At 41.7% G+C, this 13,022-nt stretch overlaps 1 protein-coding gene across 1 annotated transcript in view; it reads left to right on the forward strand.

The window, feature by feature from the left end:
- LOC114641125 (C3a anaphylatoxin chemotactic receptor) overlaps positions 1-12,716 on the forward strand; it is a 53,783-nt gene extending 41,067 nt beyond the window's left edge. Inside the window, exon 2 of the mRNA XM_028790234.2 lies at positions 9,822-12,716. Within this exon, the coding sequence (XP_028646067.1) occupies positions 9,829-10,875 (1,047 nt within the window). The 5' untranslated portion in view covers positions 9,822-9,828 and the 3' untranslated portion in view covers positions 10,876-12,716. The remainder of the gene's footprint in view (positions 1-9,821) is intronic.
- The last annotated feature ends 306 nt before the right edge of the window (positions 12,717-13,022 follow it).

The following is a 13,022-nucleotide window of genomic DNA, read 5'->3' on the forward strand; positions in this document are numbered from 1 at the left end:
ATCCCGGGCAGGGTGCCAACCCACCGCAGTCAACTTATAATATCCCGAAGAATATCTATAACCGTTAACACTGTCAGGTCTTCGAATTACTGTTGAAAGAAGGATGTATCCAAGAAAGGTAATGTAGTACATCTTCCGCGGATAACATTAGACAACAAAGGAGATCGTGATATGCCATTCGTATTAAAACATTTACAGTTTCCAGTTAGAATCACTTTTGCAAAGAAAATTAACAAATCACAGAGACAAACATTTGAAAAAGTCGTTTTATTTAATAGAGAGAAAGAAACGAAATTCACTCACGGGCAGTTACACGCTGCGTTGTCACGATGAAAGTCCAAACACGGAATCAAAACTCAATGTGATCTTGAAGAAAAGTTCATTAAAAAAATTGTTTTTACTGAAGTTTTACAGTAAAAGTGTAAGTTTAAAAAGTATTTGCTTGTTAATTTCAAAGCCAAACAGAACGAAATCACATAACGTGACGAATATCTAGCGCAACATGAAACATAATTTGCTTTCAAATTATTACAATTTACTATTTTTTAATATGGTTAATTACTCACTGTAATGTAAAATAGTTCTATTAAGCATATATAACAATTCCCATGAAAATAACAATCTGTTTAAATTGTACATTTGCATTCCCATACACGAGCGGCAGTAGTGGCTAGTGCGTAGCGCTGTCCTGGGGGTTGGCGAGCGAAGCAAGCAGGAGGCAATGTGTTATTAATAATTAAAAGAAAAATAATAATCACGTCACATGGAGGAAATTCCTAAAGCCTAGAGTCTAGAAAATCTTATCCCGTTGTATAAAAATGGTGATGAAAATAACTACTGGCCACCAAGCTTATCATGTATCACGGGCAGGGTGTTTTTAGTGATGGTCAAGGCCAGTATGGTGTACTGGCACCTCGACCATGACAACTGGTCATGGCATCAACTTGAATATATTATATAATTCTATAATCAATTGTGCGCTGTCCATATTTGTATATTTTTACCCATCACTGTCACTCTGTACATACTACATTCCTCCATATTGCTTAATGGCCTGGTTAATCCATTTCCATTCCATTTCCATTAATTTGCCTAGCAGATGCTTTTATCCAAATTGACTTACAAAAGACGTGAACAAATTTGAGCCAACATTAGTCTAGGACAATATTCAGGAATAAGAGTTACATGACAGGGTTACAAAATTGACCATCATAAGTGAAGAACTTCAGAACAAATAGAAGTGAGTAACAATTCCTAGGATACAAAAACAGCTAGTTAAACAAATTTACCAAACTTGGTTTTCAAATGCTTATTAGAAGCTTATAGAGAAGCTTTCACAGTTGACATGATAAGGAAACACTTGGACATCAGTGCAGGGGTCAAGGCCATTCATAGATCTACCATTGTTCTATTAAATGGTCACAGGAGTCTGAAGTCCACTGTGGAATCAATGGTTTCAAAGCACAGACCAGTTCTGGTTGGGACACTGGATCATCACGTCACACACTCGCATGGAGATGACCTACATTTACAAATGGAGCCCACACACATCTCTGAGATGTAGGAGGAAAAATATGGCAGGTATCAGCCCTGAATGGGATACCAGACTTCCACAGGGCACACTATTCTAACTCATACCAGACTAACTTAAAAATGGCGACTTTGGGATGTGGTTTGATGTGGAATCTGATGTCCATGTAATATGGGAAGAGTGCGAAAACACACAGATGGAATTCAGGTCAGCAACCAAACTCACATCACTAGAACTATGAGACAGAAGGACAAACAAAGCCAGATTAGAAGGATCGGATGACCAATCCATCCATCTTCTTACTGGTTTTTTTCAGGGCAGGGGTAGCTGAAGCTTCTCCCAGCAATCATCAGGCATTGGTTATTATTATTAAAACGCCATCCCTGCTTAATGATTCCATGATAGTGTCACCACACTGCCGTTGTTGTTTCTATTACGGTGCTGTCAACCGTCAACGTGTAGACCAATGAGAGCCTCGTTACTGGCAAGCGTTGTCTTCACACTTCTCCCCATATGATTGGTTGGCCCCCCATTCACACACATACTGTATTTTAATTTGTGGCTGTTATGACGATGACAATCACCCATTGACACTCAAAGTAAATGAATTAGGAAAACATGGAAAAAGTTTGGAATATTCTTTAAAAATCAGTCAAATGAACCCTTTCAGCCCTGACATCCTATTACTAGTACATATATATGCAGCCGTTTGTAAAGCACAGCGCCGTTGGAACCGGGCGTGCAACTATTAGCGCAGACTGGAGAGACTGGCATACAGTCCGCGAAACACAGGGGTGAAACAAGTAGTATTGAAGTATTTGGCAGCTATCTCTCTATATAATCTTCATTTGGATCTTGATCTTTGTTTGTCCGCGAATGAATTAGAAGAAGAAGCACTAGATGGCAGTAGAGAGACAGCTAAAACATAGGCATTGCATTAAGAATCTCCTCCAGGCTTATACTACTGAAGACTGTAGTACTCCAGTCACACCTCAAAACACAGACATTCAAACTAAACAAATTGTTGTGCTTTAAATTAACTAATCTATATATATAATCTTCATTTGGATCTTGATCTTTGTTTGTCTGTGAATTCATGTTCCCCTGACACTGCCTTGGTTGTTACGTTTCTTTACAAACACTGTCGATACCACTCTTTGTGTTTAGATATGGCGTCGACACCGTGCTTTGTGTTTAGATCTGGCGTCGACACCTGCTTCGTTGTCGAGACTGTGGTTTTTTGTGTTTCTGTCGACCGTCGTTGGCAGCACTTCGTCCAAATCGAATGTTCACCCACTTCTTGGAGTCGGCAGTCAGAGTATATAAGTCGGACACACTTCTGTGATTTTCCATCAGTCTGCGTTTGGAGTTCAAGAAAGAAGCATTGGTTCTTCCTTGCTCTTTGGATTGCCACAAAGCAACCTGCGAGATTGGAGAAAGGTTGAGAAGAGATCGTGAGAGGAAACGACAGCATCGTGAAAATGAGACGGACTGTGAACGGAGACAAGCAGAAATGCTCCTCCACCACCACATAATTACTATTTGGACAGTGATTCCGAGTAGGCCGTTCCTATCGAATCAATGTCCAAGGGTTTTGTTTTGTAATTTTGTTTCCCTTATAAAAAATCATAATGCTGTGCGATGAAGGGCCCAGTTCACTACTGGCAGCCGCGTTTAAACAGGGAGCCCTTCACAGACAACTTTAACACACGCAACGTAGTTGGGCGCACATGGCTAGTCTTTATATATAATACGCTACCGTGGCTGTTTGTTTGTCTGTCCAGGATTTTAAATCACCTGTAGCTCGCAAACTATTTGACCTATTGGCCTGAAATTTGATACACATATACTACGTGACGTCTACTGTCTGATTTCGGGGTGATGATTGACCACTAAGGTTATTTCTCTTTTTATTTTATTGTAGAATCAACTCTCAGTAGCGGCCAGCAGGGCGACCGTGCGGTGCATGCTTACGGGCGCCATGCTCATTTCCTCCCACCTTCGCCGTCACTTCCCCTACCTCTTCATATCTTAAATCATTCTTGAGGCAGCTTGAAGACTTAAGTGCCAGCTTAAGTGAAAAGTTTAAAGACTCCTCACATCCTGCTCATGACATCAGGAAAAAGATAGAGGAGCATCAAAACAAAGACCAATAGACTGAACAGCAGTTTCTACCCTGTTGCTATCAGGGCACTGAATGCCACCTCATCACCTCCAATGCAGCAGTGCAATAGATGACATCTTGTGCAATAGTCTTCATGCACAATTAAGGTTCTTATGTTGAATGTTTGTATTCTACCTTATTTCTTCTTATCCTTTACCCTTTTTTTAATTGTATTTTATTTATACATTATTTTGACACCGCAGGGACTGCACCTAATTTCATTGTATTTGTTACAATGACAATAAAGATATTCTGATTCTGATTCTGAAGAAATTAGGGTTAGGGTTAGGGTTAGGGTTAGTAATTAATTTAGTAAGTAACTGCAACACAAACACAAACTTGATCAGTTTTAACGGGTGTGAACTATATACGTGCCAGACCCAGCACAGATTGACACTGAGGTACACGTGTCAAACACAAAAAGACATTTATTGTTCTTCACCTGTGGGGCACGTCTTCCCCGTGAATCCCACAGGCAATACACAGTCCAAAAAGCACTCACAGTAACCAAAAACCCTTCTTCAGTCACCACCACTCCTCCCAGGCAACCTTGTCCTCTTTACACTCGACTCTGGCCCTGAGTGGTGGTTGCTGTCTCCTTTTATAGTTCACCCGGAAGTGCTCCAGGTGCTTGATCACCGAGTTCCGGCTGCACTTCCGGGTGTGACAAATATGCTGCCCATACGGGCTCAGGAGTCCCAAACACAGCACCCCCTGGAGGCGCCTGCGGGACCCAACAGGGCTGCATCCAACTCCAATTCCCAGGGAGCCCTGCAGGAACCCAAGGTACTGCTCCAGCCCCGGGGGTGTGACCATCTAGCATCCAGGGGGAGGTATTGCAGTGTTGAAGGCTGATCCCCCTGAATATAGTGTGCAGGGGTGTCCCAGCTGGGCATGGACGCCGGCCGCCTGCCACACGGGAAAAGATGCCGACAAACGAAGAAAAGACGCGGGCCAGTAGGGCGGAGAAAAGAAGAGCAGCTCAGGAAGGAGCAAACGCATCAACCTCGGAGCAAACGAATGATAAACGTACAGAGAAAGAGAGAGGAGGAAAACTAGGATTGCTCAAGTCAAGTGGATTCACTGCACATTATCGGGCAGTGCGCCGTTTCTGGTTGTATAATAATAGTGATAACATTTTTTTGTTTTTTTTTTTCATTTTTGAGCTTCCTGCACACCCAAAAAGTAGAATATCTCGCAAAATAATTTTTCCCATAAAAACTGAAAATCCAGGGCTGAAAGGGTTAAGTAATGATTGCTTTGTGGGACTATATAACAGCTTTTTTTGTAGAATACGGAGCTTGTTATAAACTTGACATTCTTTGATTTCAGAAATTGTGTGTTTGTAATTTGAAACTGTCAAGCAGGCACAATATTATATTTAGTATGGAACACTTGATGTGTGCAGGTGGCACAGTGGCAGTGCTGCAGTAAGGAGATCACGGGTTCACGTCTCTTGTTCTCCCTGTGTGGAGTCTGCAAAGCTCTTTGAGTGGTAAGTGAAGTGCTATATTAATGTAAAGAATTATTATTTTCAAATTTTAAATATTATGTTTCACCAAATAAACAAAACATGTAGCACTAGAACTCTCATCCTCTACATACCTTCACAGTACCCCAGACTTGATCCAAACGCGACTTATGACTTATGATAATGAGTAAAGAAAAAGATGGGGCAGCATATGGCAAGAAAAAGTATTCCAGCTCATCATTAAACAGATAACTATAGTATATTTTTCAGACAATTTTTGAGACATTTTTGAGAGATACGTGCAAACAAAACAAAACAAAGTAAAATATAAATGAAGTGACTGAAACCCAGAAATCAAAAAACCAAGACAAGACAGGAAGGTCGATTAGCAGAGTGAGAGTTTCTTTTTGTGTTTAAAGGGTTTATCTGTAGATCAGAAAAAGCTTGTTGCAGACCCTGACCTTTTTTTTTTTTTTTTTTTTTTCCACTTCTTATTAATTTTTATTGTAATCATTCCATACAAACAGATCAATTTATAACCAAACAAATTAAAAACAAATCAAACCCCACCCCTGAGAAGAAGAGCTTAGCTAAAGGATAATTGCTTAGGGCTTTTTAATAAGACAACATTAAGCAAAGGAAAGGGAGAAATAAATATATAGGTAAATAAGAGATAGAGAAGGGAGTTAAATGCGGTAATAGTTATTTCTCTTATTCTAAAATAATATTGATCAGATCCTGCCAGGTTTTGAAAAAATTTTGTACAGATCCTCTAACTGAGAATTTGATTTTTTCCAATTTCAAATAATATAAAACATTGGTTTCCCACTGACTTATCAGAGGAGAATTAGGAGTCTTCCAATTTAACAGAATGAGTCTGCGTGCCAAGAGTGTAATGAATGCAATCACCGTTTGCTTGTCCTTCTCCACTTCAAGTCCGTCTGGAAGAACACCGAACACAGCTGTTAATGGGTTAGGAGGGATTGTGACCCCAAGGCTGTCCAAAATGATGTTAGTTTGGTGCAGACCCAGAACATGTGACCCAGTGAGGCAGGAGCTTGGTTGCAGCGTTCGCAGGTTGGATCTTGCCCTGGAAACATTTTGGACAGTTTTAAGCGAGAGAGATGAGCTCGATATATAACTTTTAGTTGAATAATTCTGTGCTTTGCGCATATGGAGCTCGAGTGAATTCTCTGCTTTGCTACCTTCCACTCCTTTTCTGATATATTGATTAAGAGATATTCTTCCCAATGTCCTCTTGGATCTTTGAAAGGTAGGGACTCTAATAGGATTTTATATAATGCGGAAATGGTGTTTAATTCCTCGGCATTGAGCAGTATGACCTTTTAATACCGTCGGGTCTATGACTCTGGAGGCTACGCTCCTAGAAACGGGGACACGACTATAACGACGGTTATGCAAAATGATATCTAATACAAAAAAAACAGTCCAACATTATAAAATTCAGACCAGGGGCCTCAAGCGTAAAGCTGTGTGTAGAACTCACACTATAACATGGCGTAAGCACAAAAGCAGGAATGTGCGTACGCACAGAAAAATCCAGATGCAGGAATCTGTGCGTACGCAAACTTCCACGTTCTTCCGCTACATAAATCCCGATCAGCGTGAAAAGTAACGCACGTGCACGCGCCTTCTGTCCCGCCCCAACTCCTCCCAGAATTACGCCTCTTTGAATATGCAAATCAATATAAATAGCCAACTGTGAAAAGTCAATGGGAAAAGCACAGGGGAAAATATAAGAATTTCAGCGAATACCAAATGGAGGCAAAGGAAAAACGTACTATTTGTTGGTTTAAACAGTGAAATAATCAACAAAAGGAAGTTGATCGAGTGACAGAGTGTCGGAGAAACTCGAAAGCTCAAGTTCACAAAGTCGCACAGTGCCCGAAATAAAAAAGAAATCACATATCAAAGTCGCTGTGAAAAGGTGAGTTGTAGCCCACCGTCTGCGTGTCATATGAAAACTTATTAGGGTACAGACAAAAAAAAATAGGCACACAGTGGGGAAAAAAGCACGAAATGTCAACTTTAATCTCGAAATTTCCACTTTAATCACGTAGTTTATTTTGTCATTAAAGTAGAACATCATAAACTTCATCTTAAAATCGTTTAATTTACTAGTTTCTCAAATCCCATTGTAACTAAAGTAGCACATTAAATGCTTTGTTCTGTATTTGATCTTCTGTGTGCTCTATGTGTGAATCACTACCTGCTTTTTAAACGGGCTTTCTTTTTCTCTGACAGGACACAGAATCCATTACATTCGTGATATTACAGCTCTCTGAATAATTAAAATACTGAGATGTATACGTGATATCTTTTTCATGATGATAGAAATGAAAGCATGTTATTAAACATGGGAACACGGTGGCGCAGTGATTGTTCATATCTCACGCAAGATGCTTGCTGCGCCATGTGCGACCTTCGATGAAATAATTTATCACAGCAGTACTGTCTCTTTCAAACGTACTAACCTCCAATTCCTGTCCTTACTTTTCTTTCTGCAAATACCCAATTGCCACACAATCAGCTCTGTAATAGACGTTAAGCCATCTGTAAGCTTAGAACGCCGATTCTTCAAAACTTTTAAGGAACATTGAAATATCTTCATAATGTTTAATTATTCTATCCATCTATCCTTCTAGTGTTGCGCCAGCCACAGCATGAATACAGCGCGAGGCACGAACAAACCGTGAATGAAGCTCAAGCTCGCTAGCGCTGCGGCACTGTGTAGTTAAAGTTTTATCTGTATAATATAATAAACATATTTTGCTGCATTTCATCTTAAAAATGATATCGTCATCATATGTAAATACACGCTTTATAAAGTGGCGCAGGTTGTACAATATTATAACTGTATCATAAGTACAATTACCTCACGGTAACTTGCAAGTACAAACAGTTCTACAAGGAGCACTTGAGCCGTCGTCATGGATGTGGATCTAAGAAAGGGTAACCACACAGGAACAGTAGCACTGCTTTGACAGTGGGTGCCGCCAGTCTGCAAAACCTAACGGAGAACTTGTGTACGACAGGGTATGAGGTACCGTGGAAAAGTGCCTGGCTTTACACCAAGTGTAGGTTTTATACATCACGATTTGAGCGTGGAAACGTTCTTATGCAACATTTCTGTGCGTACGCACCATTTATACATGAGGCCCCTGGCGTTTCTCCCCTGTATTCCAATGCAACAACTTTGACTATAAAAATGATCAAAAATAATTGGAATCATACAGAAAACAAATTTATAGCAAAGACCAGTGGACACATTTATTTTATCATTATGAGTTTACCTGCGGTGGGCTGGCACCCTGCCCGGGGTTTGTTTCCTGCCTTGCGCCCTGTGTTGGCTGAGATTGGCTCCAGCAGACCCCCGTGACCCTGTAGTTAGGATATAGCGGGTTGGATAATAGATGGATGGATGGATTATTAGTTTATTTTTCATGATGACAGGTGAGGCCTCCCCTGACCGCACGTCCCTGATGTTAGAGGCCATAGAATTCAGGCCAGTTTGCATTATTGGATTTCATTCTGTAATAATAATAATTAGGAGTACGTGTAGGTGGGTGTTATACACCTGAATTGTCAGATTTGTCATTTTAAACTATGGAGCAGAGGGATAAATCAAGGAAAACTGCATCTTTGTCTCAAACATTATCAGGGGTGCTGTGGCCTTTTTCTCAATGCTCAATGTATATATTCCTTTAGTATCCATTTTGTTGTTACATAATGGCAATCTTTAACAAAAGGGAAAAGCGTACCTTAGGGTGAGGTACAATTGTTGCACAATCTCTGGTTAAAGTGGATTTAATTATTCATTTCATTATTTATTCCTTAAGGGCAAAGAACCTTGTTATATTGTTTTGGCTTACTGTGAAAACAATGAAAGGATCCAGCAGAGAAACTCTCAGTGCGCACATCGTTGACTTTGACCCAGATTTTAGGGAGAGCTGCGAGACAGACGATTCAACAGAGACAACTTCCAAAAACGGGAGATCGAGAACGACAAGCATCAAAGCCAAAACGAGAAACAAAAATCAAAGACTAAAAATTCAAAACCAGGAGGACGTCCAAAGGGTTTTCCATTTAGGAAAAAAAAAAGGTTCTGTTACCCTCAATCTCGGATGATGAAATGATTAGTTGGACAACCATTTAAGCCGTGGGGTCGTCACCCGAAGGTTGCCCGTGACAGCCCTAAAGTTTAGAACTGTGATGATTCTTCTGAGATGACGTGGCTTAAAGTATTTGATAGTCATAAAAGTAAGCCAATTCAAACCTCAGAATATGCACAACCCCAAACAGGTCCAGAATTTCCTCAAAATAGAGTCAACACCTGCCACCATATTGGTTACGAAAAGACTAAAACATCTTTTCGCCAGCAGTGATTGATATTTTCTCTAATGATAATCACCATCTGTGGTGGGTTTGTTTCCTGCCTTGCACCCTGTGTTGGCTGGGATTGGCTCCAGCAGACCCCCATGACCCTGTAGTTAGGATATATAACAGGTTGGATAATGGATGGATGGATGGATAATCACCATTGTGGTTTCTTCTCCGTGACTTCACTGTGCCTCTCTAAAGTCAAATGTCTTTGGATTCCTGCTCATTGACTTTCTCTTTGTTCTTCCTCACAGATCACCCATGGCAGGCCTGAAGACGGCAGGATTCACCAGCCAGCCTTGCAGCAGCTTTTTGGGCAATGTGACGTTTAACCCGGCCTGCTCAAATGTCAACATCAGCAGCAGCCAGAATGTCCTGCCCCCTGATGCACTGCGGGTGGCACAGATCGTAGTGGCCGTCATCATATTTGCCATCGGCCTACCCTTCAATGGGCTGGTCATTTGGGTGCTGGGCTTCCGACGCTCTGGAAGGAACAGCTTTGCAGCGTACGTCCTGAACCTCGCCATCGCTGACCTCGTGCTGGTGATGCGGATACCGCTGGCAATCGGATACTTGGTAGCCTACTATCAGTGGTCGTTTGGGGAGCTCACCTGCAAGCTCATCATGTTCCTGAGAGTGCTGGGTCTGTTTGCCGGAGCCTTCCTTCTGTCAGCCATTAGCTTGGAGCGCTGCTTGTGCCTCCTTCACCCGATGTGGTATCGTCTAAAGCGGCCCCCATGGGTCGTCCCCGTCACTTGTGTCCTCCTCTGGAGTCTCGCCTTGGGCCTCAGCATCCCATACCTACAATCCAGTCAGGTTTGCTCCCTGAGAAACAGAAGTCAGTGCTTCGAAAGCCTGCTCCCGCAGCCAGGGCTCTACATCACCGAGACGGTGCTGGGATTCCTGCTTCCTTTGCTGCTCTTCATCTCCTGCAATTTGGTAATCCTGCTCAAAGCGAAACGTGACACGTCTCCCAAGTACGCCAAGCTGTTCAAAGTGCTCACTCTCACCATTGTGGTTTTTCTCATTTGCTGGGTCCCTTACCACATCTGTCGCTTCCTCAAGTCCCTCTACAGTAGCTGCCCAAATAGTAAAATATATGCAGAGGCCACCAAAGGGGTCTACTACTCACTCTACCTCGTGTTCGTCAAGAGCAGCCTCAACCCCGCTCTCTACGTCTTCGCCGGCAAGGACTTGCGGAAATCTGTCAAAGCTTCCCTGATGTCAGTCATCGAAGGGATCTTCAGCGATGAACCCTCAGACAGTAGGCTGAGGCGGTCGCTCAGAGGGCAGGAGTCTCTGGTCTGATGAGGACCCTCTATGTGGCGTACATTCAAGACATCCGTCTGCCTTATGTGATTTTTGGGGAGAGTTGTCCATCAGGGCTGGAAAATTCACTCCTTCTGTCAATGTGTCTTCTGCCAGTTTTCTTATTGTCTTGCTTCTAAAATTGAAAAGTCCTGCTAATCACTGGCCTTGTTGATCTGAGCTCCAGAGCAGTCAGAAGAAGAATGGACATTCAACCCTTTTAGGCAAAAGATGGAGTGTGTAGAGTCGTCCATCGATCAGACCGGCTGAAAACAGCATGTTATGTATATGATAAGGGACGCTAGTCACCCAACTAGTGGCCCAATCAGGCTCTTTGGATTGGTAAGGAGGTAAACTAAAATGTTTGCTTATCGAGGACATAACAAAGAAGAATGGCACCCATTCTGTTACAACAATCAGATTACATATCTCAGGATTTTGGTATTGGGATCACCATATGAACTATCCCCAAAACATAGGAAGAAAACACAGCACAGAGGTACCACAACTGCAGGTATGGAACCCCTGGAATGACCATCTGTACAATTTTCATCATTCAGTCTGCACGATTGACAAAAGGAGGTCCTTTGCGAAAGTGACCGCGTCCTATCAACTCTACTCCCTCTGGATCTGCCAAGTGTCCACTTTGGTCCACTTTCACCAAATCTCGAATGAAGCAGAAGCCATGGGATAATCCCGAAATTCAAATCTCGTTGGAAAGAAGTGACTTTTCGGGATCATTGATTGGTTAGAAGACATGACGCAATTTAGAGGTGTTGCAGTAACACTTTTAAGTGTTCATCGAGGACTCTTTTGATTACATCGATGGACTGTTCTTCAGAGAAAGGTGCCGTCTCTCTAGTTTTTCAAACGTTTGCTGGCTTCGAGTTCCTTTTTCTGGAATGTACTCTTACAAACACAACATAACTAATCGGTAAAATAGAGATCCTAACCGTGAGTACCATAGAGACTATGGCACACTGAAATAAATGCAAAGAGATATTACAGTATCAAAACTCAAAAAACGTTTATTTCTAAATCCACACGGGGAATGATTCGCAGATAACAAAATGGTACGAGTAAAATCCAGAGGCAAGTGAACTTGCGACAAAGACAAAACAAAATGGGAACAATGAAATTTCTATCTTAAATCATCACGATGTAACACATTGGCAGCCCTGAAATCCAGAGATTAACGACTTGGTGGTAACACACAACAAATTAGTAGCATGAAAATCCAGAGGTAAGTGACCTGGTGATCATTAACACCAAAATCTAGAGATCAAGGGAGATACAGAAGACCATGGTGGAATTCACTTTTGCAGTTTCGATTACTTGTGGGAGATCTCTTCTATCAAACAGTTATAAAGTGGCAAGTTCTGCTTCAATGGCTGGGCACTCACTGTGCAGGTCCACAGAGATGCAGTTATTAAATCAAAAGAAATTCACATCCTCGACATTTCCACAGTAAAGACTTGGGGCCTTATGCATAGCGCCATGCATAGAACTCACGCTAAAACATGGAGTTTGGACAAAGTGGAAACTTTACGCCAAGTTGTTTTTATAAATTGCGATGTAAGCGATAGGCGAACACAACATTTTATACATGAGGTCCCTGGTAACAAATGAGAGCTGCAATTCATCTTCTTTGGCTTGTTTAAAAAGCTGTAACTGCCACAGCAATGAACTTTTAAGGCCCTTTTAATGAGACCGTCACAGTGCCAACTGAATTGAAAAATTGCAATTTAGTGATGTCACCAGTTGGCGTGTTAAAAAATTGAATAGCTAAACAGCATGGGGATATTATTTACTTCAAAATGTACTAAAAATAAATATTTTTGATGACAGCATTGTCTGATTTGTTTAATTGAAAGTGTAAAACAAGTGGGCAGCTCTACAAACCAGAACAATGCTCAAAATTATAAACTGACTGTTTTTTAATAAGCAAAAGTCACATTGCAGGGATGAACAAACGGAGAACTGTATCAAACAGACAGTCCGTGGCTAAGCTAGCACAGAATGCAGCCCCCCAACTGTCTGATGGGACGGCTTCCCCACTTTCCCACCTCCCTCCATTACAATTCTACTACAGGCCTTGATACAAAAATCTCACATGTTTAGGCTTTCCACAAAATCTCCAGCCCCAG

The sequence above is a fragment of the Erpetoichthys calabaricus genome, chromosome 4, assembly GCF_900747795.2.
Source record: "Erpetoichthys calabaricus chromosome 4, fErpCal1.3, whole genome shotgun sequence".
Taxonomy (NCBI): Eukaryota; Metazoa; Chordata; class Cladistia; order Polypteriformes; family Polypteridae; genus Erpetoichthys; species Erpetoichthys calabaricus.